This window comes from Physeter macrocephalus, unplaced genomic scaffold (assembly GCF_002837175.3).
Source record: "Physeter macrocephalus isolate SW-GA unplaced genomic scaffold, ASM283717v5 random_192, whole genome shotgun sequence".
In the NCBI taxonomy this organism is placed as follows: domain Eukaryota; kingdom Metazoa; phylum Chordata; class Mammalia; order Artiodactyla; family Physeteridae; genus Physeter; species Physeter macrocephalus.
Window position 1 is genome coordinate 72,255 of NW_021145450.1, and position 27,746 is coordinate 100,000.

At 60.3% G+C, this 27,746-nt stretch overlaps 2 protein-coding genes across 6 annotated transcripts in view; both read left to right on the forward strand.

Annotated features, from left to right (window-relative positions):
- Positions 1-7,150, forward strand: part of WBP2 (WW domain binding protein 2) — a 7,589-nt gene extending 439 nt beyond the window's left edge. The window contains exons 1-9 of one of the 5 annotated variants that reach the window (XM_007099763.4): positions 724-919; positions 1,437-1,539; positions 2,082-2,190; positions 3,396-3,531; positions 4,399-4,491; positions 5,143-5,277; positions 5,476-5,598; positions 6,051-6,127; positions 6,260-7,150. In XM_007099763.4, the coding sequence (XP_007099825.1) occupies positions 2,089-2,190; positions 3,396-3,531; positions 4,399-4,491; positions 5,143-5,277; positions 5,476-5,598; positions 6,051-6,127; positions 6,260-6,313 (720 nt within the window). In that variant the 5' untranslated portion in view covers positions 724-919; positions 1,437-1,539; positions 2,082-2,088 and the 3' untranslated portion in view covers positions 6,314-7,150. Of the gene's footprint in view, positions 1-723; positions 920-1,436; positions 1,540-2,081; positions 2,191-3,395; positions 3,532-4,398; positions 4,492-5,142; positions 5,278-5,475; positions 5,599-6,050; positions 6,128-6,259 lie in introns of those variants that run through there. The other 4 variants (XM_028484339.2, XM_028484340.2, XM_024130466.3 and 1 more) reach the window with 4 other exon arrangements.
- A 1,207-nt stretch (positions 7,151-8,357) lies between these two features.
- Positions 8,358-23,230, forward strand: UNC13D (unc-13 homolog D). The gene is made up of 33 exons (XM_055082545.1): positions 8,358-8,406; positions 8,524-8,679; positions 9,407-9,442; positions 9,680-9,787; positions 9,884-9,943; positions 10,033-10,099; positions 10,326-10,506; positions 10,924-10,968; positions 11,099-11,167; positions 11,350-11,419; positions 11,575-11,712; positions 11,795-11,887; positions 11,962-12,065; positions 13,302-13,419; positions 13,526-13,650; positions 13,790-13,880; positions 13,954-14,010; positions 14,097-14,194; positions 14,300-14,351; positions 14,461-14,591; positions 14,679-14,799; positions 15,136-15,279; positions 15,445-15,543; positions 15,652-15,858; positions 16,039-16,107; positions 17,129-17,208; positions 20,141-20,246; positions 20,328-20,399; positions 20,932-21,015; positions 21,111-21,231; positions 21,445-21,568; positions 22,025-22,221; positions 22,919-23,230. Exons 2-33 carry the CDS (start codon positions 8,563-8,565, stop codon positions 23,104-23,106), a joined length of 3,372 nt encoding a protein of 1,123 aa, XP_054938520.1. The 5' UTR covers positions 8,358-8,406; positions 8,524-8,562; the 3' UTR covers positions 23,107-23,230.
- Positions 23,231-27,746: the final 4,516 nt, after the last annotated feature.

Consider the following 27,746-nt stretch of genomic DNA (forward strand, 5'->3'; position numbering starts at 1 on the left):
GATATTGCGATCAGCTGTGGGATGGGGGTGGGGCGGCTGGAAAGGGTAGGGGTTTGGAGAGACGGGTGGGGGTTTGGAGAGACAGGCGGAGCCTGTGGGTAGTTCTTGAGCCCTTGTCCCAGAGTAGGCGACTTTAAGAATTGGGAAGAGCTTTAGACAAAAATAATTATCATTTATTGGGCGTTTACTATGTGTCAGGGACGACACCTCTTTTGCTTTTTTCAATATGTGAATCCTGTGCGGCAGATACTATTACTATCCACATTTTACACGTAGGGAAACTGAGGCACAGAGGTTAAGTAACTTGCATGAGATCACAGAGCGGTAACAGGAAAGGAGTCCTGATTCCAAAGTCAGTAGCCTTAACTCCCAGTATGTAGCCTTCCAGTATATTCCAGAACTGCTGTTTCCAGATGAAAAACTGAGGCCCAGAGGTGAAATTACATAGCTAACGTTTGTCCCATGTCTGACACGATTTCTGTAAAGGTGTAAAGGTCTGTCTTTGCCTCTTTCCCTCGAATTCCTATTGGCTTGGGTCATTTCCTAGAGCAGAGGTCTCCCAACTTCAAGGTTCTTCCTGCCCACCCCCCGTCAATTCTGTCTCTCCTCCACCTCTGGGCTCCTTGGTTGACTTCTCTTCTCTTGCTCCTTGGGCGCTGAGAATCAGACCAGCCAGCCCTGGTTGAGCTATGCTGACCTGAAAGCACCTCTTGAAGGAGCATAGGAGGAATCTGAGTCCCCACAGGAGACTTGGTGGGATCGAAGCCTGGTAGCTGGTTAAGGCCAGCACCCAGCCCAGGGCTGTCATCCGGGAACGCTTGATGAGTCAGAGGAGAACACCCAGGGAGCCCAGATCTCAGAATACTGGCTCTTCCTCCATCTTACCTGCTCAGCGCATGGCAGTCCCAGCATGTTCCTGGTAATGACCTCTTTTCTCTGAGCTGTATTTTTCTTTTCTGGGACTGGTCCTCTTTCCCACTTATCCCTCCCCAGTGAAGGAAGTTGTGATATCTGGGAGGCGAAAGAAGACGAATGGAACCAAGTGAACTTGGACCTTGTTGTCTTGTAATCAGAGAAACTTCATATTGCCCTTAGTGTGTAGCTGCTCTGTGTGCAAGCCAGTCCTGGACCTGGACAAACCCTTTTGATGCCATTTGGTAACATCTCCTGGGACTATTTCTTTCTCTCTCAGTGAGACTTTTCTGGGACAAGAATGTATCTATCCTGCTGGGCCTCCTACCCGGTTTAGGACTCATTGCTGCTAAATAATGATGTGCCTTGTTTCAGAAACTGCTTCAGCCTCATTTCTGAAAAAATTGTGTAAACAGTAATTGAAGTCCACATTCATCGTTTAAAACTTGATGTGTGAAATAGTGAACCTTACTCTTCAAATCATGAATCCCTTTGAGAGTGATGAAAACTATGGTCTCTCCCAGGAAAAAGCACATACGTGATCATCTCAAGGGCTAGTGGACTGATACCCCTGCAGACCCAGCTTCAGAACCCCAGGTTTAAAGGAACCCTGAAGTGAGCCCTTTGGTAATGTGTAGAGTCGTGTCTTAAAATGTTTGTATGTCAGGCTTAAAAAAATAAACCAACAAAAACACAACACCTGTCATAAGGAGCTAGAAGAGAATAGAAGAGTTAACCCAGATAATCTAACCTGATTTGAGGGATTATGGCGTCTCCAGAGCCCTGTGGCTCTTCTACGGCATTGGTCACTTTTTTTTTTTTTTTTTGGCTGTGCCTCTTGGCTTGTGGGATTTTTGTTCCCTGACCAGGGATTGAACCCCGGCCCTCAGCAGTGAGAGCGTGGAGTCCTAACCACTGGACTGCCAGGGAAGTCCCTGCACTGGTCACTTAGGGGCTGTGTGTGTGGGGTTTGGGGGAAATTCTATGGAACCCCAGCTTGCTCATCTCTTCCATGGCTGTGTTAGTAGTTTTCTCACAGCAGTGTTGAAGCGGATGACGTGCTGGCAACTACTAATAAGCAACTGCTACCCAGGAGGGTCCGGTCCCTGGGGGTGACAGATTGTGACTCCAACTGTCTCATCAGGGCATTTCCTCTTTTCTCATCACAGCATCCTGATGTCCTATGACCATGTAGAACTTACGTTCAGTGACATGAGGAATGTGCCAGAGGCCTTCAAAGGGACCAAGAAAGGCACCATCTACCTTACCCCGTACCGAGTACGTTGTACAGCGAGACGGTTGGTTTGGCGAGTCAGTTGGTTTGGAGACTCGTGGCTCCTGGAGGCTGATGTGAGTCTTGGGTCAGCCGCAGCCTCGTGAGTCTAGTGGCCGCTGAACCCTGGTGAACGTTAGCGTGTTTCTGTCACATGCTCCTGGTTCTAGAACCACCAGCCTCTTCGCACAGCAGAACTGATGGCTGGGCGGTGAATCCGTGTAAGTTCCAGAGCTGCTGCTGCGAAATCTCTCTGTAGTTGGACGCAGCTGCTGGGGTGACCTGGGCCTGGAGGGGAGAGGCTGTTGTCACTCTGATTTCTGTAGGAGTAGGCCGTGAGGCCTTTGTGCACATCCAGAGTGATAAATGTGGTCAACGGGATACAGTAGCATGGCCACAGCCTCGGGAGTAGGCAGAGAGACCGGCAAAACCCTGCATCGTGAGAAATGCCAGACTGCAGAAAGGGCCTTGCCTGAGAGTTCCGCAGGCAGACTCTGAGAGACTTCCAGAGAAACACAGATGGATATTCTTGGAAGAGGATCGCCGTGTGCAGCTATCCCGGAGTTAGACTTAAGGGTGGTTAGGGGAAGAGGAGCACAGGCCTTAGCGGAGCCTGGGGTGGAGGGGGTGTCTCAGAGCCCTATCTCGGGGGCTTCAAGCTGGCATCTTCAGTCACAGATTGAAGTCATGGGGGTAAAACAGAATGTTCTCCACCTGCAGGGTGGGAGACTCTGGCTGTTTGGGCAGAGTCTGCAGAAAGGTTAGGATCGTCCCTTCTCCCGGGATCTGCCACCCGCTGCCGTTCCCTCTTCTCAGTTCTGTGAAGCTCAGGCTGAGCTCTCCCTTCAGGAGCCCTGCCCTGCCTCTTGGCCCTGGCCTTGCAGGCCCTTCACTTAGGCTCCACATCCGCCATCTCCTCAGCACCACGTCTCAGTGGCAGAGCAGTCTGTCCTGCTCGCACGTGCTGTCTGAGCCACACGTTTTTCTTGTGAATTCACACGTCTGGCCTCTCCAGCCCGGCTGCATCTGAGGCCTTTTACTCTAAAAAGCGCTCTCCGGGGCTGGCTGGTGCAGAGAGCGCCCTGGGGCTGCTGGGTGCTGGCTTGGGCCGCCCGCCCCGGCCCTGGGAGGAGAGTCGTCACACATAGGAGGCGACGGCCGGGCAGGCCACGGTTCGGGTGCTGATGGCCCTCGTCCTCTCTGCCCGCAGGTCATCTTTCTGTCCAAGGGGAAGGATGCCATGCAGTCCTTCATGATGCCGTTTTACCTGATGAAGGACTGTGAGATCAAGCAGCCTGTGTTTGGAGCAAACTACATCAAGGGAACAGTGAAGGCTGAAGCAGGAGGTAGGTGACAGGGGAGCTTGGGGACACTCATGGGGCTTCCAGAGAGGTGCTCTGGGGCATCTCTGACTGCTGCCCTGGAGATGTCCTCTTTGGACCCTATCACCCTAGCCTTGTCTTCTTCCTGGCTCTGGATTAGCTTCCAGGACCAACACTTGGGCTGCCAGCTGTTCAGCAGGGGTGAAGTTGCCAAGAGCTGGAAAGTGCTAACGTTAAAGGTGACAGCTCAGATCACCTTTTCAGAGAGGGAAGTCAGCAAAATGACTGTAAACCAAGTGAAAATGCTTATTGTGACTTGGGGAGTGTGTTCAGATGTTAGATATGGGAGGGAGCTGTATCAGGTTCTTGGGAAGGGTCTTTCCCCCGGAGCCAGGCAGAACCCGCTGCCCCTCTGTAACGCCCAGAGAGGCCCTGCTCGGTGGCAGGCTCTTGGCAGGCCCCAGAGAGCCCTGCGTCGAACTCGCCTTCCCGCTCACGTCCAGCCTGGCCCGGGCCTTGCTGCTGAGCTCACAGTTCCCCTTTGGACAGAGGCCAGGCTGGAGGGGCCTGGGGTTCGTCCTCACGCCCCCTTGGGATGAGAGATCTGCTCTGAACTTGAGTGTCAGTTGTTGCTGAGCGAGCTTGTTGCTGAGAAGCTGCTTCACCGGGGGTGGGGGCCTGAGTGCAGATGTGCTTACAGGGCTGCGCGGTAAGCGGGCAGGAGGTGGCGGGTCTGCAGTGCTGGCATGCGATGTGGGTGGTAAGTCAGAGCAGCCCTTTCCCCGCAGGCCTCCCGGCCGCTGGATGGGGCCTGGAGAGGACAAATAGCCATCTCTTCAGACGTAACTTAAGTTCTTTTCCGGAGCTGTTGATACACTGTTCCCTTCTCAGGTGGCTGGGAAGGCTCTGCGTCGTACAAGTTGACCTTTATGGCAGGGGGCGCCATCGAATTTGGACAGCGGATGCTACAGGTGGCATCTCAAGGTATCAAGGCTCTAAAAATCAGGGGCCAAGGACGCATTGAATGTGTGTGCTATTTGCTCATTTGGGTTTGTTTACTTTTTGTTTTGTTTTTTAAGCAGTCAGGAGATGAGTTTCTGGGCCCCTGGCTGCCCAGGGCTGGGAGTTGGGAAGGAAGCCTGTAATAAACAACATCACCCTCCTGTACCTCAAAGGCTGGGTTTCCCCTGCCTGGAGCAGGTATAGGACATTTTAACAAAGCTGTTTGGACTCGAGGACATTTTACTGTGGCCTCATAGAAACAAACAAGAACCCAACCATTAAGCTACCGTCAGGCAACCATTTTAAGTCCCCAAGGGCTGTGTTCAGCAGACCTCCTCACCTCGTCCCCAGCCCCACCCAGCTCCATTCTCTACCCCACCGCTAGCCTCCCCCTTCCCTCCATGCATCCCTCCACCCCTGTCCTGGACCTCCGCCACCCCAGCTCTGACCTCTCTCCGCATCCAGACCCCTCGCCTCATCCCTGACCGAGGCGGACTCCAGCGGGGAGGGGGGAGGCGTGTCTGCTGTGCGCATTCCTCGGACCCTGCAGCTCCCCTCGGCAGGCGGTCGGGCCACCCTCTCCCCGGTACCCGAGGCCCGCGACACTCATTTCTCTCTCCCCTTGTGCTATAGCCTCCCGAGGTGAAGCCCCCAACGGAGCCTATGGTTACTCTTACATGCCCAGCGGGGCCTATGTCTTCCCCCCACCAGTCGCCAATGGAATGTACCCCTGCCCTCCTGGCTACCCCTGCCCACTGCCCCCAGCTGGTGAGTGTGTCCTTTGCTGCCCACGCCTCCCCCCCACTGACCACCCTCACCCAGGCCAGGGGGTTGTAGAGGGGAGACTTGTTCTTTGGCCTGCTTCAGGACTGACGGCAGCTGGAGGGGCCTGGGAGGGTGCCAGCTACAGGAGCCGGGGCTGGGCTGCTCACTGGGTCCCCGCCCCGTCACCCTCTTGCCGAGCAGAGTTCTATCCGGGACCTCCCATGATGGACGGGGCCATGGGGTACATGCAGCCCCCGCCGCCGCCCTACCCTGGGCCCATGGAGCCTCCAGTCAGCGGCCCTGATGTCCCCTCCACTCCTGCAGGTGAGGGCCCTGGCTGCTCCCCATGGTTGCACGGAAGCCCCAAATAAAGAATGACCACTGGCCTAGGGACGAGCCCAGGGGACCGGCAGCGCGGTGGCCTGGTGGCGAAGGGGTAGATTCCAGCCCCCACTCTGTCCTCTAGCTGGCCGTGTGCCCTGGGCCCAGGAAGGTCCCCCTCTGCACCGCCGTCTTCTCATCCGCAAAACGTGCCAACGGCACCACCTGCGGGGTTTGTGGTGAACGTCAGGTGGGGCGGGAGGTGTAGAGGGACCAGGTGGGACAGTGTGGCACGCAGTAAGTGTTCAGCAAGCGTTCACCACTGTTTTATTGATGGAACTGGGTCCTCAGCACCAGCTGCCCTGAGCACCAGGGGGCCGGGGCCGTGGGGGCAGCCGGAGGAGGCGGGGAGGCCTTGTCCCCGGGGCTCTTCCCCAGTTTGTGTGTTCTCACAGCTGAAGCCAAGGCCGCGGAAGCAGCCGCCAGCGCCTATTACAACCCAGGCAACCCACACAATGTCTACATGCCCACGGTGAGCGGGGCTGGTGAGCGGGGGGCCATGGCACTGGCGGGACCCCCGCAGCCCAGTTTGCTGGGATTTAGGGGCGGGAGAGACCTCGGCTTATTCCGAGCCTCCTAACGTGATCTTTCCTTTCTTCCTCAGAGCCAGCCTCCGCCACCTCCTTACTACCCCCCAGAAGATAAGAAGACCCAGTAGACCGCTCACACCCGCTCCTCCCCCCTCTCTTTGCTCTTTCCTCCCCTCCCCTCGGGGCTGAGTCTGGGGTCGGGGGCGGGCCTCGTCCTTTCTCCAGGTCTGATTATAAAGCAGTCGCCAGGAACTAGCCTTGAGGGGTGCGGGGAGCGGTGCCTCCCAGCTTCCCACGGGAGCCCAGGGCCCACAGCGCTTCCCTCGCACCATCCCCGGGGGGCGTCCCCCTCTTCCTGTCCTGCTCTCGTAGCTTCTACCCACGGAGGGACTCTCTGGCCACCTCCTCCGCCACAGTCCAGCTCTCTCGTTTTGTAGCCCCTTTATCCTCACGAGCTTTGCCCTCCCCAGGGACCCCTGCCAGGCCCTACTCACATTCCATCCACTCTGGTCTGTGCCTGGCCGTGGAAGGCCACCTGTCTGCCCGACTGTCAGCCTGCATTCCGTTCCCAGCCAGCCTCAGCCCCGGGCATGCTTGCCTTCCCTTCCCTGTCCTGGGTCATCCTGTTGCCACTGCTTTTGACTTTCCGAGCATTCCCACGAGCCACCAGGGGGTGGTGGCATCAGGGCCAGGCTGCTGCAGCCGGGGAGGGAGCCCCTCTGCTTCCCTGCTAGTTTTTCTGGAATTTGTTTCCCTTTGCCTTCTCTCTTTTCCCTCTAGAAGGGGCTTCTTGGACTGGAACTGGAGAATGCATGTCCGCTTGGGGGCTGCCGGGAGGGCTGGGAACAGAGCCCTGGGGCCCGGCCTGGCCGCCGACCGTGACCTCTTGCCAGCCCCTTAGCCTGCCCTCTTCCCGTTAAGCTTCCTGCCTGGTTGGTGATATGCCCCCTGGGTGCACTAACATTTGCTCCTGGACTGGCTGTGAAGAGAGGAGATGGTTATTTAAAGAGAATTCCCTATTTATTTGACAAAAAAATTCAGTTAATATATTAATGTGAAATAAACCCTGTTTGCACCTTGATTTGTCTGCTGAAAATGTGCACTAGTAAAGATGAGTGACTGGACCCTGTCTGGCCCTGCGTGTGGTGACGAGGCAAGCTCTTGGGAGGAGAGCCCTCTGGCTGCTCGGGGCTGGGGGAGGCAGTGTTCCCGCCCGTGTGAGAGTCCCTTGTTCTCTTGGCCTATTTGGGACCAGGATGCTGAGGCCTCTCTTGTGTCCGTTCCGTGGCAGTTGCTCAGCAACTGTGCCCGCCCACCGAGTCCCCTGGGGCCTGGCGCAGCCCAGCAGCTGCCCTGGGTGGGAGGCGTTGGCAGGAGGGGCCAGGCTGGACGGGAGTTCCCGCGTCCCCGGCCCCTGTGCTCACCGCCTTGCCTCGTGGGAGTGAGAGGGCACGTCAGTGAAGGCCAGCCATTCCAGACTGGCCCCCTGCAGTGCGGGCTCTGGTGCCATCCTCTTTGTGAACCCTGGGGCCGGGGCGGGTGGGAACGGCCACCGTCCATGCCCAGGCCTGCACCCCCTGGACCCTGGCCTGGAGGGCGGCCCTGGGACCCTGTGGTGGAGCTCAGCCCAGCACCGAGGCATCCATTTTCCTGTCCCTTCTGGGCCAAGTCGCCCTGTCAGGAGAGGCTAGGCAGTAGCCTCCCCAGCCTGTTCCTTCTGCAGCCCCACCCGGCAGCTCCTGGGGTTGGCTGAGGCCCCTACAAGGACGTCTGAAGGGAGCACCCGCCCGGCCATCCTTATGGGGGCCGGGGCGTGGGGCCGTCCCTGCCCCGCACAGCCTGGCCCCGTCACCTCGGTGGAATGTCACCTGGGGAGCAGAGCAGGTTGAGCGGTTGGCTGACGGCTGGGGAGACGCCTCTCCGGAGCCTCCACCCTGTGCCCTGCCCACCCCTACCCCGGGTCTGCTGCCGGTTCAGGGAGACCTGAGGGCGAGAACCCCACCGGCCAGGGGAGCGTCCCCCAGTCACCTGGATGCGGCAGGCCCGCTGCCCGCGGCGCTGGACCCTCCCCAGGGCCCCTGTGGGAAGGTGGGGTGGGGCGGACCCGCCCACCTGGTCTACCTCTGCCTCCAGCCCAGCCGGGTTCCTCCCAGGATCCCAGCCAGCGGGAGGGAGGAAGGAAGGTGCAGGGGCCCAGGAGTCGGGGCCCCCCAATCCCAAGGTGGTGAAACCCCGACCTGACCGTCCCGTGACCCGCCCTTCCTTCCCCTTCCCCTGGCACCGGGTGGCAGCCCTGGGCTCTTTGCATAACCCTGTGGCTTCCCTATCTTCACCCAAGGCAGCGGCACGGCGGAGGGGAAGGGCAGGGCTGGCCACCATGGCGACGCTCTTCTCCCAGCCCCAGCGGCGCCCTCCCCTTTTGCGCCAGGCCATCAAGATAAGGCGCCGCAGGGTCAGAGATGCGCAGGATGCCCTGCCCCACAGGGCTCAGGAGGTAGGAGGGACCTCAGTGGGGAGAAAAGCAGGCCTGGGTGGGGCTCTGCCCTCTCTGGGTGTGAGATCCCACCTCCTGTGGGCTGTGGCTGGGCGTGTGTGCCCCTCCCCTGCCCACCCTAGCCCCCCGGCAGAGCCTTCGGGGTCTGCAGAAGAGGGTCTGCCATGTGTTCTCTGGGCCACCCTGAGCCTCAGGTCTGGGGTCTGAGCCTTTCGGAGGCCCCTCCCTCTCGCGCCCCATCCCCAGCCATCCTCCGCTCCTCCAGTCCCAAAGACACCCGCTCCACTAGGCAGGGAGTGTCCCGCTGGGGGCTGGGCCTTGAGGGGCCGGCTGAGCAGCCCCCGGGCCTGCTTGGCGTGACCCCCCGGTCTCCCACCTCTGCTGCCGGGCCTCACTTCCGCCACCGGGGTGCGGAGCGGAGCCGCCCGATAAGCAGCGCTGTTTCCTCTGGGGAAGGAAGGGAGGTTGGGGGAGGTTGAGGCCACGGGCGCAGCTGAGCGCCAATGGACCCGAGCCGCGGCGGGCCAGGGGCTGAGGAAGGCGGCCCAGGTGCCCGACCCCCGGGAGCCCTGCTGTGGGAACAGGTGTGCGGCACTGGTGGGGCTGGAGGCCAGGTGCTGGGGCCCGCTCAGCCCTCGGGCTGCGCCTGCTCTGTGAGGAGCCGTTCCCGCGTCCGAGCCCTGGTCCGGGCCTCTGGGACACCTTGTCTTTCCACCTCGCTCCGCAGATGGAGCCTCCATCCCACCACTTGTCCCCTGAGGAGGTAAGACTCGGAGTGTTTCCGGGGCGCAGAGGGGTGCTGGGAAGCGGCCCCGCATCCTCCCAAGCTCCCCGCTAGGCAGCTGGCCACGGCTGGGTCTCAACCCCCTCCCCTCCCCCGCACGTGTGGATGCCTGGTCCCCGCCTTGGGCTTGTGCCGTGAGTGCCGGGGGTGGCTGGTGGGGCTCAGGCCTTGTGGTGGGTGGACGGGGGCTCCCAAGGTGACCCTGCTGTGTCTCAGCGGGCCCTGCTCTACGAGGAAGCTCTCTACACGGTCCTGTACCGCCTGGGTCAGCCCGAGCCCACCCATGTGGGGGAGTCCTCTGAGCTGCTGCGATACCTGCAGGAGGTGAGCCAGCCCCCCACCCCCACCTGCCTCCCTGCAGCCTGGCCGTGTCCACCCCCCCACCCCGTGCCCCAAGCTTCCCACACTCCTACCCCCCAGGCCTTCCGCATGGAGCCCAAGGTGCACCAGCAGCTGCTGCAGCAGGTCCGGGAGCTCGAGGTAAGCCGGCCAGGGCTGTCCTGGGCGAGCACGGGGGCTGGGGAGCCCAGCTCCCTCTGGGACTCAGGCCCCACCTCCTGTCGCTCCAGAAACCAATATTCTGTCTGAAGGCCACCGTGAAACAAGCCAAGGGCATTCTGGGCAAGGATGTCAGTGGTGAGTAGGCGATGGGGGGTCCTGAGGGCCTTCTTCCTGGCTCCTTCCTCTCCCCATCACAGCCTGTCCCAGAGCTTGTGATGGAAGTTCCCATCTCCCAGACATCCCCTGGGGCTCACTTTGGTGCTGCTGGCCCCTTGTCCTTGGAGCCTGGGATGAAGAGGGGTAGGGGGTGATGAGGACTCTCCCTGGGAGCCTAGCTAACAGCCCTCCCCTTCCTCCCCAGGGTTCAGTGACCCCTACTGCTTGCTGGGCATCGAGCAGGGGGTGGGTGTGCCGGGGGGCAGCCCTGGGCTCCAGCGGCGGCAGAAGGCCGTGGTGAGGCCCGCCATCCCGGAGGAGCAGATCCACCGCACCCAGGTCGTCACCCAGACACTCAACCCCGTCTGGGACGAGACCTTCATCCTGTACGTGGCCCTGCCCCAGCTCCTACCGTCTCTGGGCCTACGCATCGATGAGATCAGCAGCACTTCCTGGCTCGGGGGAGGGAGCTTGGTTTGACTGGAGGAGGAGCCTGCTCCCAAGGCAGGGGACACTGACAGGAGGCCAAATAGGACACAGCAATGGCTTAAATGCCACGTGCTGGTGGGGGGCGGAGGGTCAGGCACTTCTGGGTTGATCTGGGGGGTGGCCTGAAGCCTTACTTTAAAGGAGAGAGAGATGCAGTTGGGAGGGGAGGAGAATTTGCAGGGAGGGACTAAGACTTGACAGTGGGTGACACTGGATGGCAGTTTTGGGGGGCAGGCTCGGGGCTGAGGTAGCCTGTGGCCTGGTCAGGGGTCTATCCCTCCAAGACCCTCAGCCATGCTCTTTTCTCACTACAGGGAGTTTGAGGACATAAGCAATGCCAGCTTTCATCTGGACATGTGGTGAGGGGCATGTCCCCCCGCCCTGTAGGAGTTGGGAAGAGAAGGGGGCCTGGGGGCGAGGGCGGCAGAAAGGGGTTGGGGGCTCCCAGGACACCCTCTCCGCCTCCTGCTCAAACCTCTGCCCCACCAGGGACATGGACACCATGGAGTCCGTCAGACAGAAGCTCGGGGAGCTCACAGATCTGCACGGGCTGCGAAGGTGAGGGCCATGGGTTTCCCGGGGAAGGAGTCGGGGCCCCCCTGCCTTGCCTCCACGTGCGCACTGGTGGTTGGGCTGCAGGCTCTCACCTGGGCCCAGGTGGCTGCAGGTAGGGAGCAGATCCCGGCCTGGCCCGGCCAGGCTCCTGGCCCCTCTCCCTCACGGGACCCTGCCTGGAACAGGATCTTTAAGGAGGCGCGGAAGGACAAAGGCCAAGATGACTTTCTGGGGAACGTGGTTCTGAGACTACAGGTGAGTGGGGTGGGGGAGGGTTCCCAGGAGAGAGGCAGACGGGGGGGTGACGAGGGGTCAAGGGAGGGGTTCCAGGCCTGCACCGAGCGGAGCCTGGGGTCTGCCTCCCATCGCCTCCCCGGCCCCCGACCGGGTGAGGCTCCTGCGGCTCACAGGTGCGGGCGTCCCCTGCCTGCCTGGCCTGCCAGGACCTGCGCTGCCGGGAGGATCAGTGGTACCCTCTGGAGCCTTGCACGGAGACCCACCCAGACCGTGGCCAGTGTCACCTCCAGTTCCAGTTCATTCACAAGCGGGTGGGTGGCCCGGCTGGGTGGGGAGGGGGGGCTGCAGTGGGCGTGGGGTCCTCTGCTCACGGCCGCGCCGGCCCCCCTGCAGAGAGCCACCGCGGCCAGCCGCTCGCAGCCCAGCTACACGGTGCACCTGCGCCTGCTGCAGCAGCTCGTGTCCCACGAGGTCACCCAGCACCAGGTACTGCCCTCCTGGGGCTGGGCGGGGCCAGGGTCTGCCCGTCAGGTCCTGACACCCTCCACCTGTCCCCTCAGGCGGGCAGCACCTCCTGGGATGGGTTGCTGAGCCCCCAGGCTGCCACCATCCTCTTCCTCCACTCCACGCAGAAGGACCTGTCCGACTTCCACCGGTCCATGGCGTGAGTGCCCAGCCAAGCCCGGGTGCCCGAGGGCCGTCTGCGCCGCACCACCCTCTCCCTCCCTGCCTGCCCTCCCGCAGGCTGACAGCCCGAAGTCTAACCCTCAGGAGATTTCTGTCTGGGGCCCAAGCTGTGTGTTTTAAGTTTTGAGTCAGTTGCCAACTTTTAAAACTCTGGAGAGTTGCCGTGCAGATTCCCGTCACCAGCTTCCCGCGAAAGCTTCACGCTGGAACTGCAGGGCTGTCGCGTTGCTGGGCTGCAGGTGGTCAGAGCAGAGTAGCGTGCCCTCCCCCAGCCGTCACAGTTGCCGTCTGGACGCCTCGTCCCCTGACATCACCTGAGTCCTTCTGGGCAGTTGAGTTTGCCACCCCGGGCCCGGCCCCAGGGCCACGGAACAAATCTGTGCGCGGACGCTCCTGAATCCGGGTTGAGGGCCGGTCACCTCCCCCGAGCCTCGTCAGACTACGGGAATGCCAGGAGGGCACACAGGAGTTTGTAGATGTTTCCATGCACGAGAGGAGGAGGGGCACAGCCCGGGTGCTGCCGGGAGGGGGAGTGAGGTGTGGGAGCTGGCGCCTGGCATTCAGCGGGGGGTCAGAAGGAGGCCGGCGGAGAAGGGCAGCTTCTAGGACCGTGCGCAGGTGGGTGTTCCCGGATGGCCGTGGGGAATGCAGGTGAGGCTGGAGACTGGGGCAGGTGTGGAGGGTGAGGGCCTCGTTTGCCTGCAGGGCCTCAGCGGGGAGCGCGGTTGGCCGCGGTGTCCCCGCGTGGCGGAGGCCTGTCCCTGGGCTGCTCTTCTCCCCCAGCCGCCTTCGCCCTCCCTCTTGTCTCAGTTCGGTCACCCCTGAAGTCTCCCCTCGACTCTCTGAAGGGATGCTCTAGCTGATGTTTTACATGTACTTGAAGGCTCGAGTCTCCAAATCTGATTTCTCAAAAGAAGCAAGAGGTCCTGAATTTTAAAATCACAAATATTCTAATTTAAGAGATGGACGATTCATTTACATGCTTGAAAAGCACTTATGGGAACAAAAACAATCCTGTGGGTTACCTTCGGCCACTGGTTTTCAGCCTCCGCGGGTCGATGGGGATCCCCAGGAGGCTTTGGGGTGGGGTGGAGTGGGGATAACGCCCCGCCCCCTGCCCCTCCCCCCCCCACCCCCGCCAGGCCAGGCCAGGTGAGCTGTGGGAAGGAAGGTGCCCCACTTGGCCAGGCTGAGGGCTTCCTGTCTGCCGCAGGCAGTGGCTGGCCTACAGCCGTCTCTACCAGAGCCTGGAGTTCCCCAGCAGCTGCCTCCTGTACCCCATCACCAGCATCGAGTACCAGTGGATCCAGGGCCGGCTCAAGGCAGAGCAGGTGGGCTGGGGCGGGGCGAGGGGTGTTGGGCAGGCAGGGCTCAGGGAGCGGCTCCCCGGGCCCCATAAAGCAGCCCCCGCCTCATAGCACCGTCCTGGCCCTGCAGCTGGAGGAGCTGGCCACCTCATTCAGCTCCCTGCTGGCCTATGGCCTCTCCCTCATCCGGAGGTTCCGGTCTGTCTTCCCCCTCTCCGTCTCCGACTCCCCAGCCCGGCTGCAGTCTCTCCTCAGGTCAGTGGTTGCCCCCCGCTTCAGTGGAGTCGGGGACGGGGAACAGCTGGAGCACCTCTGGGGTGGGGGAGCCTGCCGGAGGAATGAGTGGGGGCTGCGGGGCAACGGGCATCTTGCACACGGCTCTCTCTCCCCACAGGGTCCTGGTACAGATGTGCAAGATGAAGGCCTTTGGAGAACTGTGCCCCGAAAGCGGCCCCCTGCCCCGCCTGGTGACCGAGGCACTGCGGGTATGGTGCCCACCCTGTCGGCGCGGTGCCTGGGCCCAGCAGCCCTCCCTGCTCACTGTCTCTCTGCCCACAGACTGGCACCACTGAATGGTTCCACCTGAAGCAGCAGCACCATCAGCCCATGGTGCAGGTGAGGGGGCTCGGGTGAGGAGGCGGGTGGTGGGACGGGATGCTTGCCCCTCAGAGCCCTGCCGGGCTCACCTCTGTCCCTGCCAGGGCATGCTGGAGGCGGGCAAGGCCTTACTGAGCCTGGTACAAGACATCATTGGAGACCTGCACCAGTGCCAGCGCACGTGGAACAAGATCTTCCATAAGTGAGCAGGCGGCCGGGTCGGGAGGCAGTGCAGCAGGGGTTCAGAATGGGGACCACCGGGACCCCGCTGTGTGCCTCCAGGTCACACCTGCTGCCTTTCCTCCAGTGTCCTCAAGATCGACCTCTTCTCCATGGCCTTCCTGGAGCTGCAATGGCTGGTGAGCGCCACACACACACCCCGCCCCCCGCCCCGCCGCCCGCCGCATCCCAAAGCCACGCCCTCTGCCCTGGCTCTGGAGCTCCGCCCACCACGCCTTCCCTTCGCAGGTGGCCAAGAGGGTGCAGGACCACACTGCGGTGGTGAGCGGTGCCGTGACCCCGGAGATAGGCGAAAGTCTGTTCCAGCTCTACGTCAGCCTCAAGGAGCTCTACCAGCTGGGCCCGGTCCCCTCGGAGAGGTGGGCAGCAGACTGGCTGCAGGGAGAGGAGGGCCCGAAGCCTGCAATGGCCCCGGCTTTCCCCAGGCTGACCCTGGCTCTCCCCAGGGATGGCGTCCTGGCCCTGGAAGGCTTCCACCACTGGTTCCAGCCGGCCATCCCCTCCTGGCTGCAGAAGACGTACAGCGTGGCCCTGGCGCGGGTACAGCGTGCTGTGCAGATGGACGAGGTGGGGTTGGGGCCTGGGCTAGGGGCAGAGTCCCACATTTCGGGGTGTGGCACGTGCGGAAGTGGTTAACCAACTTTGAGCGGGGCTCTCGAGGCCAGCTGAGTGCAAAATGCTGCCTCCTGTTATATTTCTGGGGCGGGGGGCTTCATTTACATGCTGATCCCTGCAGCCTGGGGGATCTGGGCAGAGCCCTGCTTGTTCACCTTGCAGCCCCCTGCCCAGCTCTGTGCTCGCTGGCTGTATGAGCTCTGGATGCTTGCAAATGGAAGTGGGGAGGGAGAGCATGGATTTGGCCAGCCTTGAGCCCTCCTTTCTACACACTCCCCCATCTCCTAGCTGGTGCCCCTGGGTGAACTGACCAAGCACAGCACGTCGGCTGTGGATCTGTCCACCTGCTTTGCCCAGATCAGCCACACTGCCCAGCAGCTGGACTGGCCTGACCCAGAGGAGGCCTTCATGATCACCGTCAAGTTTGTGGAGGTGCAGCCTCATTCCCACCCCACGATTTCTCCCAAGGTCTCATCCTAGCAGCCTCCAAAAGCCTATGTCCTAAATCCCCCAAGTCACTGAAATTCCTGTGCCTCCCCGCCATCTGCCTCTCCTCGGCACTCCCCACCCCCATCGATCATCCCCTCCTCACCCCAGGACACCTGTCGGCTGGCCCTCGTGTACTGCAGCCTTATAAAGGCCCGGGCCCGTGAGCTCTCTGCCTGCCAGAAGGACCAAGGCCAGGCAGCCAACATGGTAAGGGCCAGAGCTGGGAGCTGAGGCTGGGCCGGGGTAGGGGTGGAGCCTACCAGTCCTGGCACTATTCAGGAAGCTCGGCCTCCCTGTGCCCATGCCTGCCTGCAGCTGTGTGTGGTGGTGAATGACATGGAGCAGCTGCGGCTGGTGATCGGCAAGCTGCCCACCCAGCTGGCATGGGAGGCGCTGGAGCAGCGGGTAGGGGCTGTGCTGGAGCAGGGGCAGCTGCAGAACACACTGCATGCCCAGCTGCAGGGTGCCCTGGCTGGGCTGGGCCATGAGATCCGCACTGGCGTCCGCACCTTGGCCGAGCAGGTAATTGGTTCGACCCACAGTGACCCCACCCCACCCATCCTCAGCCTGAAGTACCCTCCAGCAGGACTTGGGCCAATGTCCAGCCCTCTTCCCTTCCTGAACCTAAACTCAGGCCCCAAGCAACCTCTCCTGACCCCCGACTCACACCCTGGCCTCCCTCCCACCGTTTTGTGTCTCCAGCTGGAGGTGGGCATTGCCAAGCACATCCAGAAACTCGTGGGCATCAAGGAATCCGTCCTGCCTGAGGATGTGAGTGGCCCTCCCTGCTTGCTGACCTTTGCCAGCAATGCGGGTCAGGGATTGCAAAGGGGCTTAGGGTGGGCGGGGGGCTGAAGGCCGTGGGGTGTCAGAGATAAGCCCCCCAGACTCGGGCAAGGAATGTTCCCTCCTGGCCTCAGTTTCCCCCTTAGATGCTAAGAGGGTGGGGTGGGGTCATTCCACGGGCTCTCCCAGCACTGACAGTCAATGTGGGAGCCGCAGTGGGGGAGGCTTTAGACTTTGCACCCAGACAGCCCTGGGCATGCTCCCTTCTTAGCTGTCTACTAGCGTAGCTGTCCTATTTGTATAGGCCAGCTGACCTCGGGCTCCTCATCTGTCAGCGGGGATAATAAGTACACCTGTGATTGCTTGGGGGAGCGCTACTCATTAATTCGTCAACTATTTAAGCACCCGCTTTGTCCCAGGTATTGATTTAGGCACTGGGGATAGATATCAATGAACAGTGTGACGAAAAATCCCTGCCTTCCTCGAGTTTTCATTCTAGTAGAGGAGGTGAAAAAAGAGCTAAGTGTATAACTATAACTCTAGCTTTTGTTAGAACTATACATATATGTGTGTGTGTAAACATATATATATGTATACACACACATATCGTGTGTTAGTTAATGATAAGCACCCAAGAGAAAAATAAAGCGCACAAGGGAATGGAAAGGGTCAGAAGACTGTAGTTTTAGATAGTGGCCAGAGAAGGCCTTACTTGGAGGGTGACAGCTGAGTCAAGACCTAAAGGAAGGAAGAGAAGGAGCCACGAGGATTTCTACGGTAGAGAACAGCATGGGCCAAAGGCCCTGAGGCAGGACCAGGTCTGGCAGCTTCAGGGCCATAGCAAAGGCTATAACTGTCTCCAGCAGTGTGGTCAGGGGCTGGCTCTGCACACGTTCCACAGACGCGCAGGAAAGCTCCTAGCCCTGTTTCCTCTCGGGGTCCGGGCAAAGGGATGGGGGTGGGACCCAAATGGGCCAGAACCAGATGTGCTGCCGCCCCTCCCCAGGCCATTCTGCCCCTGATGAAGTTCCTGGAGGTGAAGCTCTGCTACATGAACACCAACTTGGTACAGGAGAACTTCAGCAGGTCTGTAGCAGCCGCCTGCCCTGTGGCGCCCCATCACCTCCGCCTCTCCTCCCACCCGCCCCTCCTTCCTGGCCTCAGCATCCCTCCTCAGGGGAGGATGCAGCCAGCCTCTCTTAATGTTTGCTCCAAGGGCCAGGGCGCTCATGGCCGCACAATGCTATCCATTTCACCTTAGGCTGAGCTGAAACCTGCCTGTCCTTTCTCCCTTAGCCCTGGGCTGCGTCTTCTGGAGGCTGCAGCTCTGCCCTCCCTAACATTACAGGCAGCTGGTGTTCCAGGGGAACTTCCCGTTAGGGTCTCTCTCAAAACAGGGCCCAGCACACTGGGCAGCAGTGGGTAGAGGTCAAGGGCATGGGCTCTGGACGACCTGGATTCATGCTCCAGTTTCACTGCTGCTTGGCGGGTGGCCTTGAGCAGACTACTCAAGTTTTCTGTGCAGATGGTCATAGTTCTGGCCTCTATTGAGGACTAAATGAGTCATGGGAAGTGCTGAGAGCAGTGGCTGAAACGAAGGAAGTGGTTGATGACTGAGCTGCTGTGAGGACGGTGACGGTGACAGGCCCTCCACACGGGGCTGCTGGCCCCCAGACTTCTGCTCCCGGTGGGGCAGCGGGGCCTCGGGAGCCCAGCTTCTTTATTTCCTGGGCCAGAGAATGTCATTTGTTCAGCTCTGATCTTCACACAAAACAGAGTTTAATCTCTACTAAGACGGGAGCTTAACTTACCACTCACTGCCTCAGAACATTTAGAACAGTGTCTATGCATGACGAGCACTTAAGTACGGGGACTAAATTAACTACTTTTTAAAAAAAACTTATTTATTTTATTTATTTTTGGCTGCGTTGGATCTTCGTTGCTGCGCGCAGGCTTTCTCTAGGTGAGGCGAGCGGGAGGCTGCTCTTCATGGCAATGCACGTGCTTCTCATTGCGGTGGCTTCTCTTGTTGCGGAACACGGGCTCTAGGCGCCGGGCTTCAGTAGTAGCGGCACGAGGGCTTAGTTGCTCTGCGGCATGTGGGATCTTCCTGGACCAGGGCTCGAACCCATGTCCCCTGCATTGGCAGGCGGATTCTTAAGCACTGCGTCACCAGGGGGGAAGTCCCCAAATTAACTACTTTTAGTATGGACCACGTAATTTTTTTTCTAAACTTAAAAAAATTTTTAGACCTCCCCCATTCTTTTTTTCTTTTTTTTTTTTTTGGCCACACCGTGCAGCTTACAGGATTTTAGTTTCCCGACCAGGGATTGAACCCTGGCCCTTGGCCATGAGAGTGCAGAGTCCTAACCACTGGACAGCCAGGGAATTCCCATGAAATATACAATTTTAACAATACAGTTGACCCTTGAACAACAGAGAGGTTAAGGGCGCCAACCCCTGTGCAGTGACAAGTCCAAGTATAACTTTACAGTCGGCCCTCTTTCTTTCTTTTTTTAAAATATTTATTTGTATTTATTATTTATTTATTTATTTATTTATCTTGGCTGTGCCGGGTCTTCATTGCAGCATGCGGGCTTCTTAGTTGCAGTATGTGAACTTCTTAGTTGTGGCATGCGGACTCTTGGCTGCAGCACACGTGAGGGATCTAGTTCCCCAGCCAGGGATCGAACCCTGGCCCCCTGCATTGGGAGCACGGAGTCCTACCCACTGGACCTGGACCACCAGGGAAGTCCCATCCCCCCATTCATTTTTTTTTTTTTTTTTTAATTTATCTTTGGCTGAGTTGGGTCTCCGTTGCTGTGCACAGGCTTTCTCTAGTTGCGGCGAGCAGGGGCTACTCTTCATTGCAGTGTGTGGGTTTCTCATTGCGGTGGTTTCTCTTGTTGCAGAGCACGGGCTCTAGGCATGCGGGCTTCAGTAGTTGCGGCGTGTCAGCTCGGTAATTGTGATGCACGGGCTTAGCTGCTCCGCGGCATGTGGGATCTTCCCGGACCAGGGAATCGAACCTGTGTCCCCTGCATTGGCAGGCGGATTCTTAACCACTGCACCACCAGGGAAGTCTCCCGCACCCCCATTCTTTTTTTTTTTTTTTTAATTTATTTATTTATGGTTGCGTTGGGTATTCGTTGCTGCTTTCTCTAGTTGCGGCGAGCGGGGGCTACTCTTCGTTGTGGTGCGAGGGCTTCTCATTGCGGTGGCTTCTCTTGTTGCGGACCATGGGCTGTAGGCGCACGGGCTTCGGTAGTTGCAGCACGAGGGCTCAGTAGTTGTGGCTCACGGGCTCTAGAGCGCAGGCTCAGTAGTTGTGGCGCACAGGCTTAGTTGCTCCACGGCATGTGGGATCTTCCCGGATCAGGGCTCGAACCCATGTCCTGCATTGGCAGGCGGATTCTTAACCACTGTGCCACCGTGGAAGCCCCCAGCCCCCGTTCTTAATTACACATTTTTTGTGCTTATCTGCCTGACTCTACTTTGACAAGTGAAATTTCAGTTATTTCAGGTTGTTATTAGGATGGACTGTGGCTTGGTTGCTATTTTTTTCTCGCCACAGGTAGTACATGCTTATCCATGCTGTGTGCTGAGATCCTATTCATTTTGGTCACTCCCATCTTGACTCATGATTCTGTCATTGGGGGACCACCCTCCTGCTCCCTTTTTTGTTGGGGTTTGCTAATCCTAGTGAGAAGGATCCTTCACTAGCTTCCGAGACATGTTGGATAGGACTGGGCCTCTCTGCCCCGCCCCCTGCCCTCCTTCCCTCAGCAGACCAGCCCTCCCTCCCTCCCTCCCTCCCTCCCTCCCTCCCTCCCTCCCCTGCCTGTAGCCTGGGCCCCAGTCCCACCAATGAGGCAGGTAGAGGGTGGGGGTGGGGAGGCACTGGGGAACGGGGGTGGGCCTGGGTCCCACGAGGCCTCTTCTGTCTCAAGCGCATCTCCACTTCCTCCTCCTCTGTCCTCCTGTCCTGTGTCCGGCATCCCTCTGCACGGCACCCCAGCCTTCTGACCTTGCTCTGGACCCACACGCTCACGGTGCTGGCGGAGGTGGCCGCTTCCCAGCGGAGCTGCCCTCTGGCTTCTAGCAGGCTGAAGATCGCACTACAGGTAATAAATAATACCAGTGACAACAATAAAAACTCTGGTGGGAGAGTGCCTGGGGGTCACCTCTGATGTCTCGCCCCCTAGAACCTGGAGATCTGCTTCTACGCAGAGGGCTGTGGCCTGCCGCCCGAGGCCCTGCACACGGCCACCTTCCAGGTAGGGGCCTTTTGGTTAGCTGGTGGCGTGGGGAGCCTGCCTTCCTGTGCTCACCTGTGTCCAGGACCAGCTACGTGATTTACAGGGCCCAGCCCAAAATGAAAATGTGGGCCCCTTTAAAAAAAACATAATTGAGGGCACCTCCCTGGCGGTCCAGTGGTTAAGACTCCACGCTTCCAATGCAGGGGGAGCAGGTTGCATCCCTGGTCCGGGAACTAAGATCCTACATGCTTCATGGCACAACAAAAACCAAAACCAAACAAACAAACGCCCCCCACCCCCCAAACCAACAAAAAACCCCTCCACGTGTGAAGTTCTTCTAAACACGGTTGGGGCGGGGGCAGCTGTGAGACACACCCGTGGAGCCCACCCTGTCGGGTGTCGCCGCCGGGGCAACCCTGCCTGTGGTCCCCCAGCGCCCAATGCTTTCCACTTCACGTTGTCGTCTCCCCGTTGGCTGCAAGCTTCTGAAGGGCAGCAATGGGCTGAGTGTGACAGTTCAAGTGACTCCTCAGCTGTGCCCCATCCCCAGGCTCTGCAGAGGGACCTGGAGCTGCAGGCGGCCTCCAGCCGGGAACTCATCCAGAAGTACTTTTGCAGCCGCATCCAGCAGCAGGTGAGTCTCCCTCCTCCGCCGCGCTCGCTGCGCACCCGGAGCCCCGCCTCGCCCGCTCAGCCCCTGCTGACGCTGCCCCTGCGCCCCGCCCCCAGGCAGAGACCACCTCGGAGGAGCTCGGGGCCGTCACAGTCAAGGCCTCCTACTGCGCCTCCCAGCAGAAGCTGCACGTGGAGCTGCTCAGCGCCTCCAGCCTGCTGCCCCTGGACTCCAATGGTGAGTGGAGGCTGCCCCAGCCTCTCTCCGTGTCCCCACTCTGGTCCCCCGAGTCGCCGGGGGCTCTGCTCGTCCAGCCTGGGCACTGGGTGCGTTTCTGCTGGATTACCAGGAGGGGGCGGTGCTGCTGAGCGGGGCACAGCTGCTGGCGTGGGCACCGGAGGCGGGGCTGGGATATCCTCGGCCGACGTCCCCTCCCCGGCCACTTGCCAGGCTCCAGCGACCCCTTTGTCCAGCTGACCTTGGAGCCCAGACACGAGTTTCCTGAGCTGGCCCCCCGAGAGACCCAAAAGCACAAGAAGGACCTTCACCCACTGTTCGATGAGACCTTTGAATTGTGAGTGGTCCCACTAGCCCTGGACCTGCCTCAGGCCTCCTCCTCCCAGCTGAGGCGGGCCGAGGGGCTCCCCTCAGAGGACTGGGTTTGAGTCCCAGGGAGGGAGCATTTGGGACAAGTGTTTGCTGGCACAGGCCTCAAACCTGCTCCCCTGCAGGTGGAGTGGGGCTGCTGGGGAGACTCCTCCCACGTGTTGGACTCAGAGGCTTGCTTTCAGGGAAGGGCGCTGCCCCTGAGGTCCTCTGTTCCCCACGTCAGGCGGGCCTGGGTACACAGGGGCCCCTGGTTTAAAGCATCGGCCCACAGTCAGAGCAGGCATCATGGCGGGTGGCCCGAGGTACAGCAGGCCGAGAGCTCTCAACCCCAATCCCAGCCGTCTGGGCGGGCCCGCGTGGGGGCGTGGCCGCGGCAGCACGCGGGGCAGGCGGCTGAGCCCGGCCCCGCCTCCCCGCCCAGCCTGGTGCCTGCTGAGCCGTGCCAGAAGGATGGGGCTTGCCTCCTGCTCACCGTGCTGGACCACGACACGCTGCGGGCTGATGACCTCGAAGGGGAGGCCTTCCTGCCGCTGCGCTCGGTGCCGGGCCTGACGGGGGCCGTGGAGCCCGGCGACGTGCCTCAGACCCGCCTGCCCCTCACCTACCCTGCGCCCAACGGTAGGCCTGAGCCCTGTGAGGGTGCGCCCTGGCCCAGCACTGGGGATACAGGGGAGGGGCAGCCGTGAAAGGCTCAGGGGCCCCCAGAGGCCGAGGTGGGGTCAGAGGAAAGCCTCCTTGGAGGCGGAAGCCTGTGGAGCCAGCGTGGTGGCTTGTGTTGCTGAGATTCTCGCGCCTGATCAAGGACCAGTGAAGGTTAAGTGGGGCCAAGTGTGTGCGACTCTCTGGTGGGATAAGGTCACCAACAAGTTTGCCTGGGGAGAGGGGCCATTGCTGTGCCCAGGGGGCACGTTCTTGCAGAGCAGTCCCCAAACTTGATAAGAGGAGTAGGTCTTGCGTTTGAGCACTCACGATGGGTCAGTTCTAAGCACTGGACATGTTAACCCTCAGTCCTTACAACCACTCAGTGAGGCAGGTGTTATCGCTACTCTCCGAGTGAGTAAACTGAGGCACGAATTGGTGGACTGGCCCACCAATTGCATGAAAAGGTAATGGTCGCCACCTGAGGCACATATCAGCCTCTCGCGCCGCAGGTGCACCCTGCTGCCCACGGGCGGCAAACGCGTCTCCTGCCTCATCTGTCAGGCTGTCTTGCGAGCTTGGCTGGTGTGGGCCCATCGCTCGTTTCTGGAGAATGGGGTAGTGCTGTAGCCCCTGCCACTCCCCGAGTCCGACCCCCAAATGCCTCTCTTTGCAGGGGATCCAATCCTGCAGCTGTTAGAGAGCCGGAAGGGTGACCGCGAGGCCCAGGTGTTCGTGCGGCTGCGGCGGCAGCGAGCCAAGCAGGCCTCCCAGCACGCCCCGCGGCCAGGGCGGCAGCAGGGCTTGGGTCCCTGCGAGGCCTGTGTTGTCCCCACCACAGCGCAGCCCTCCCGCCTGGCCTAACACTCCAGGAGGGCCCTGCAGGTCGGGGGAGCCCCAGTGTGCGGGGTTCCCGCTGCCAGAGCCGGGTCCCACAGCGATGGGGGCCCCATTCGCAGTATTTATACCCCCTCCTTCCTCCCCTCAGCCCCAGCCTCAGCATTCTCTGCCAAATCCAGCCCCTGGGGGAGCGGAGACAGCTGTCTGCACCCCTTACCCCTGCTCCCCCTCTTAGGGAAAAGCTGCTCTGGCAGAGGAGGGGCTCAGCCCTTCCTCTCCTGGCAGGCCTATTCCAGCCACTGAAGTGGGGGGCCAGGTGCCTTGGGCCTATTCTTCAGCAGCCATAATGAAGGGAGCCTGGGTCCTCTCCTGAGGGAGCTGCCAGCACCCAGGCTAAGGAGCCTAGAGCCAGGGACCTTCTGGCTCTGAAGGGGTGAGAACCGGTGGGCACTGGGGCTGGCACAGTTTGGCTAGCTGTGTCTGCTGAGGACTGCTCCTCCTTGGGACAGTACCTAGAAATTTTCTTAGCAAAAATTAAAAAATTAACAATACATCGTCCTCTTACTAAACATACTGTTGGCCTGCAGCGGGGCCTAGGTTACAGCCAAGCCATTGCAAACCCCTCCTCAGCCCTCAGGAGAGCCTGGGTTGTCCCAGACTCTGGGCCCCGGCCCACCGCTCACCCCCCCACCACGTTACAGAGCAGCGGGCTAGGTGTGGAGGTAACTGACGCAGCAGCAAAGGCTTCTAACAAAACACCACCAGACGGATCGGGTTCTGTCGCCACTGCCCAACACAGGAGCCTGGCACTCATGGGGGCACCACGAGTGGGGGGGCCTCCCAGGGGTGCAGGCTGAGGCCGAGGGGCTGCTCTGAACAGCAGGGCTTAGAGGAATGGGGCCCCAGACCTGCCTGGGGCAGTGGCCCATATGCTGGGAGTCAGAGCCTGAGGCTCACTTCTCATTCCAGTGTGACCGTGGTTGAGTTACCTAAACTCTCTGAGCCTGCACAGGTGTGATGGGTGCGGGGAGGTCAGATAAGACCATGTCCAAGGCTTCTTTCAGCTCTGCTCCTCTGAGACCCATACAGAAAGCGCACAAGGTGTGTGTTTTCCCACCCACCTAACAGGCCAGCTAAGAGCAGGGGGAGGGAGGGGGCTCAAAGGCTCCCTCAGGGGGCAGGCCCACCTTTCTTTCGATGCTTTTATGAGCAGGCACTGTCTGTTCCTCTGAGAAGCTACTAGGGGCCTTGTTGTCTTTTGGAGAACAGTTAAGTATACCAGTTGCATCTGAAGATAAGAGCTCTGAAGAGCCCTAGGGCCTGGGAGGTCTCCGGGTCCAGGGCTGAAGGTCCCCGTCCCATTAACCCCAGCAGGCCTGCGTCAGAACACTCAAGCTCTGTCTAGGAGCCTGGAGCAGGCTTTGGGCCTGGATGGGCCCAGGGTGCCTCAAGGCCTCTTCAGCTACCTAGCCACACCTCAGGGGTCAGGCACGAGCCTTTCCCATGGCTGAAACCTGGGCTGGGCTGGCTAGCTGGGCCAGAGGCCCTCCTTTAGGGCCCAACTCTCCCTCACCCCGACAGAAACAAGCTACCGCTGCAAGTTCATATTTTATTTCCAATACGTTTGGAGCTTTGATTTTTGCGTTTTTGTAAAAAAGTTTTCACTTAATTCGTTGAAAGCCCTTTCGTGCTGAGCCCAAGGGGGCGCCTGGGCCGGGCCAGACCCTTCGCAGCCCCCTTGCTCCCACCCAGACCCCCAGCGCCGGGAGTGGGGTGGCTTTGCTCTGCCCACTCTGCCCTCCCACCCCCTGCTGCGTCTCTCTATACAGAACAATTTTAAAAATGGAAGCTAAGACACAATATACATTGGACAGGCACGCACACACATGCACACAGGCGTCTGTGCCAAACGGGCAGGACGTCAGCTGCACTCAGAGAGCACCAAGGAATGCATACGGAGCCCCTCCTGGGGAGGAGGGCAGGGCCTGAGCCCCACCTTGGTCCTCACAGTCCGCAGCTCCTCCCCACCTATTGCCCTGCTAGCTGCCAGAGGGAGGGGTGGACAGCACGGAGGGCTGTGCAGAAGGGGAGACAGCTGAGGGCAGCTGGGGGGTGATGGAGAGGGCAGTGCCAGCCTGGTAGGTCGCCCTGGGGCCAGGGAGGCTGCTCCAGGAGCCCGGGGGTGGGGGGAGGACTGGGGTACACCCCCAGCCTTAGGTACCTGAGGGGTAAAAGGCCTGGGCTTTGCCCCTCGAGGAGCTGCAAGGGCCCAGGGTTCGGAGTGGGGCTGGCCCCACGGCTTTGGCCCACCAGCCTGGACTGAACACACGCTTGGTAACCCTAGAGCTAGGCGGGCTTGGATCCCCCGCTCTCAAGCCTCACAGGTGGAAACCAGGTCTGGGTCCAGGTCCTCCACACCCCTGGCTCGCGCTCGCCCTGGCCTGGGGAAGTGGGGTGAACAGGGCCTGCCCTGAAGGCTTGTCCCCTCCCCTTGGCCCCTTCTAGCTTTCCACCCTTCCCTGCTCAGGCCCCAGGAAGAAGTTAAAAATAGTTAGTTCCTACATAAAAAAGAGGCTGAAACAGATTCCCTGCCACAAGGCTGGTGGGAGAAGAGGGGACTTTGTCTCTGCAGTGGGAAAGGTAGGTAGGGAGCGGGCAGGGGGAGGACTGCAAAATAGTTTTTTCTCTTAAAAAGTGCTTGGTAAGTCTGTTTTAAAGTGTGTGTCTATATCTATGTATAGATATACACACAGACACTGTTCACACACTGGCCGCCCACGCACACCCACACACATACAGAAATGTATACATATACATAATCATATACATATACATATACATACATACATACATACATACATACATACATATATATACTTTAAAAAGTCCTAGGGGAGAAGATCTGAGCCAGGCCGGGGCCAGGCCTGCAGGGTCACGACTGGAGGGTGTGGGCCCGGCCTGGCTGGCAGACGGGGCACTCACTGCCCTCGGCACAGAGCTCACACAGCACGGCGTGTTGGCACGGCAGCACCGCTCGGTTCTGCTCCTGACACTTAAGGCATTTCACCGACTGCATGTGGAACACGGCCTGCGGGGAAAGGGACGTCACGGTCACTGGCCCAGCCCCATGTTGGACAAAGAGCTCCCCCAACTCTCACTGTAGCCCCTTGGGATGAGGAAACTCGACAGTGTGCTTACAGGCCCCAGCTGATAAGGGAGAGGGCAGGGTCAGGGGGCAGGCTGATCACCTCAAGGGGCCTCATTTCTGCTTTCAGCTGCAGGGCCGAGTGGGGCTGAGTCGGAGCTGTGCGTGGGGGAGCGGGGAGGGCCAGGGCTGCTCTGCAGCTCCCAGCCGGACGGGCTTTCCCTCACACAAAGGCTTCTGCCTCGTGTCTCGTTTGATCTTATAATGACCCTAGGTCCCCAATGAGAACTGTGGGGTCTGGAGAGGGTAGTGACGGGCCCGAGGTGACAGGGCTGCACGTGGGGCTGGCTGCCAGATGCCCAACGAAGGGAAGAATGCTCTTCCCACTGCGCCGCACTCCCCTGAGGACCCGGAAGGGCACCGCGGACTGCAGACAGTAGCCCCGGGGACCTAGCCATTCTGGAATGTCTGCTGGCGTGTGCAGAGCTCACAGGAAGAGAGGTGGTCAGGATGGAACTTAGGGCCCAGGCGTACTAATGCAGCTCAGCTCAGTGCCTGCCCTCCAAAGTGCCAGGGCTGGGCCCCGGTGCCCGTCTACCTCCAGGTTTCCCACCTGCCCAGTGAGTGACGTTCTATTCCGAGCTCCTCTCCAGCGGGCTGGCATTTTGTGTGAGCTCAGCGGGGACGGAGGCTCTTAGGAGGGTGGCCATCCCTGGAGCAGCAGGGACCCATCCAAGTCCAAGCAGTGGCTGAGCCCACTGTAACTCCCCACCCTGTGCTCCCCAACCTCCTAAGCTGACCTTGTCCACTTGCTCCAAGTGAGCCCGCAGCTGCTTCTGGAGAGAGTAGAGGGTGGAGAGTGAGAGGGCTTCCAGGTCGGGGAAGGTGGGCAGGGCCTGCGGGTCGGGGGCCGAGTGCAGCCGCTCCAGCTCCTCCTGTAGTTTCTTCACCTGCACCTCCAGTGCATCCCGCTGCTCCCGGGCCAGCTCGCACTCAGCGCCTGCCGCGCTGGCCCGCTCCCCGGCCTCCTCTGCCTCCTTCTTCCAGGCATCACAAGCCTATGGGCCCAACACGCAGCACCCTGTCATGATGGCCCCCCCTGCCCTTGCCCCCCACCCCGAGAGTGCATCTCTGGGAGCCCGTGTGGGCCACTGTGGCTGCAGGGCCTGCTGGGGAGCTGGGTCAGGGGTCTGGGAAGTGGGGCAGGGAGGAGGGCTGATGCTGCCTGCAGAGAGGAGAGGTTTCAGGACCTGCAAGAGACCCTCTGTGGGCAGGGAAAGGGGCTGAGCCCAGCACAGCAGGGGAGCACCAGGCAGAGCTGGCCAGCGCCTCCAGGGGCAGCCATGCTCTGGCTGGACATAAGGCCCATCTCAGAACCTAGAGCCCTGGAGAGTCAGGGCTTCTGGGCAGAAGCAAGCAGTGCTCTGGGCCCAGACCAAATAAGTAGCTCACAGAGCGAATTCCAGGCCTGGGATACCAGCCAGCCCAGGGTCCTGACCGGCAAGGCAAGTTTTTCCAC

Coding starts and splice junctions, on each gene's coding strand:
- UNC13D (XM_055082545.1), top strand. CDS start 8,563: ATGGCGACGCTCTTCTCCCAGCCCCAGCGGCGCCCTCCCCTTTTGCGC. Junction 14,800..15,135: donor GTGCTGTGCAGATGGACGAG/GTGGGGTTGGGG, acceptor CCCATCTCCTAG/CTGGTGCCCCTGGGTGAACT. Junction 16,108..17,128: donor AATCCGTCCTGCCTGAGGAT/GTGAGTGGCCCT, acceptor GCCCCTCCCCAG/GCCATTCTGCCCCTGATGAA.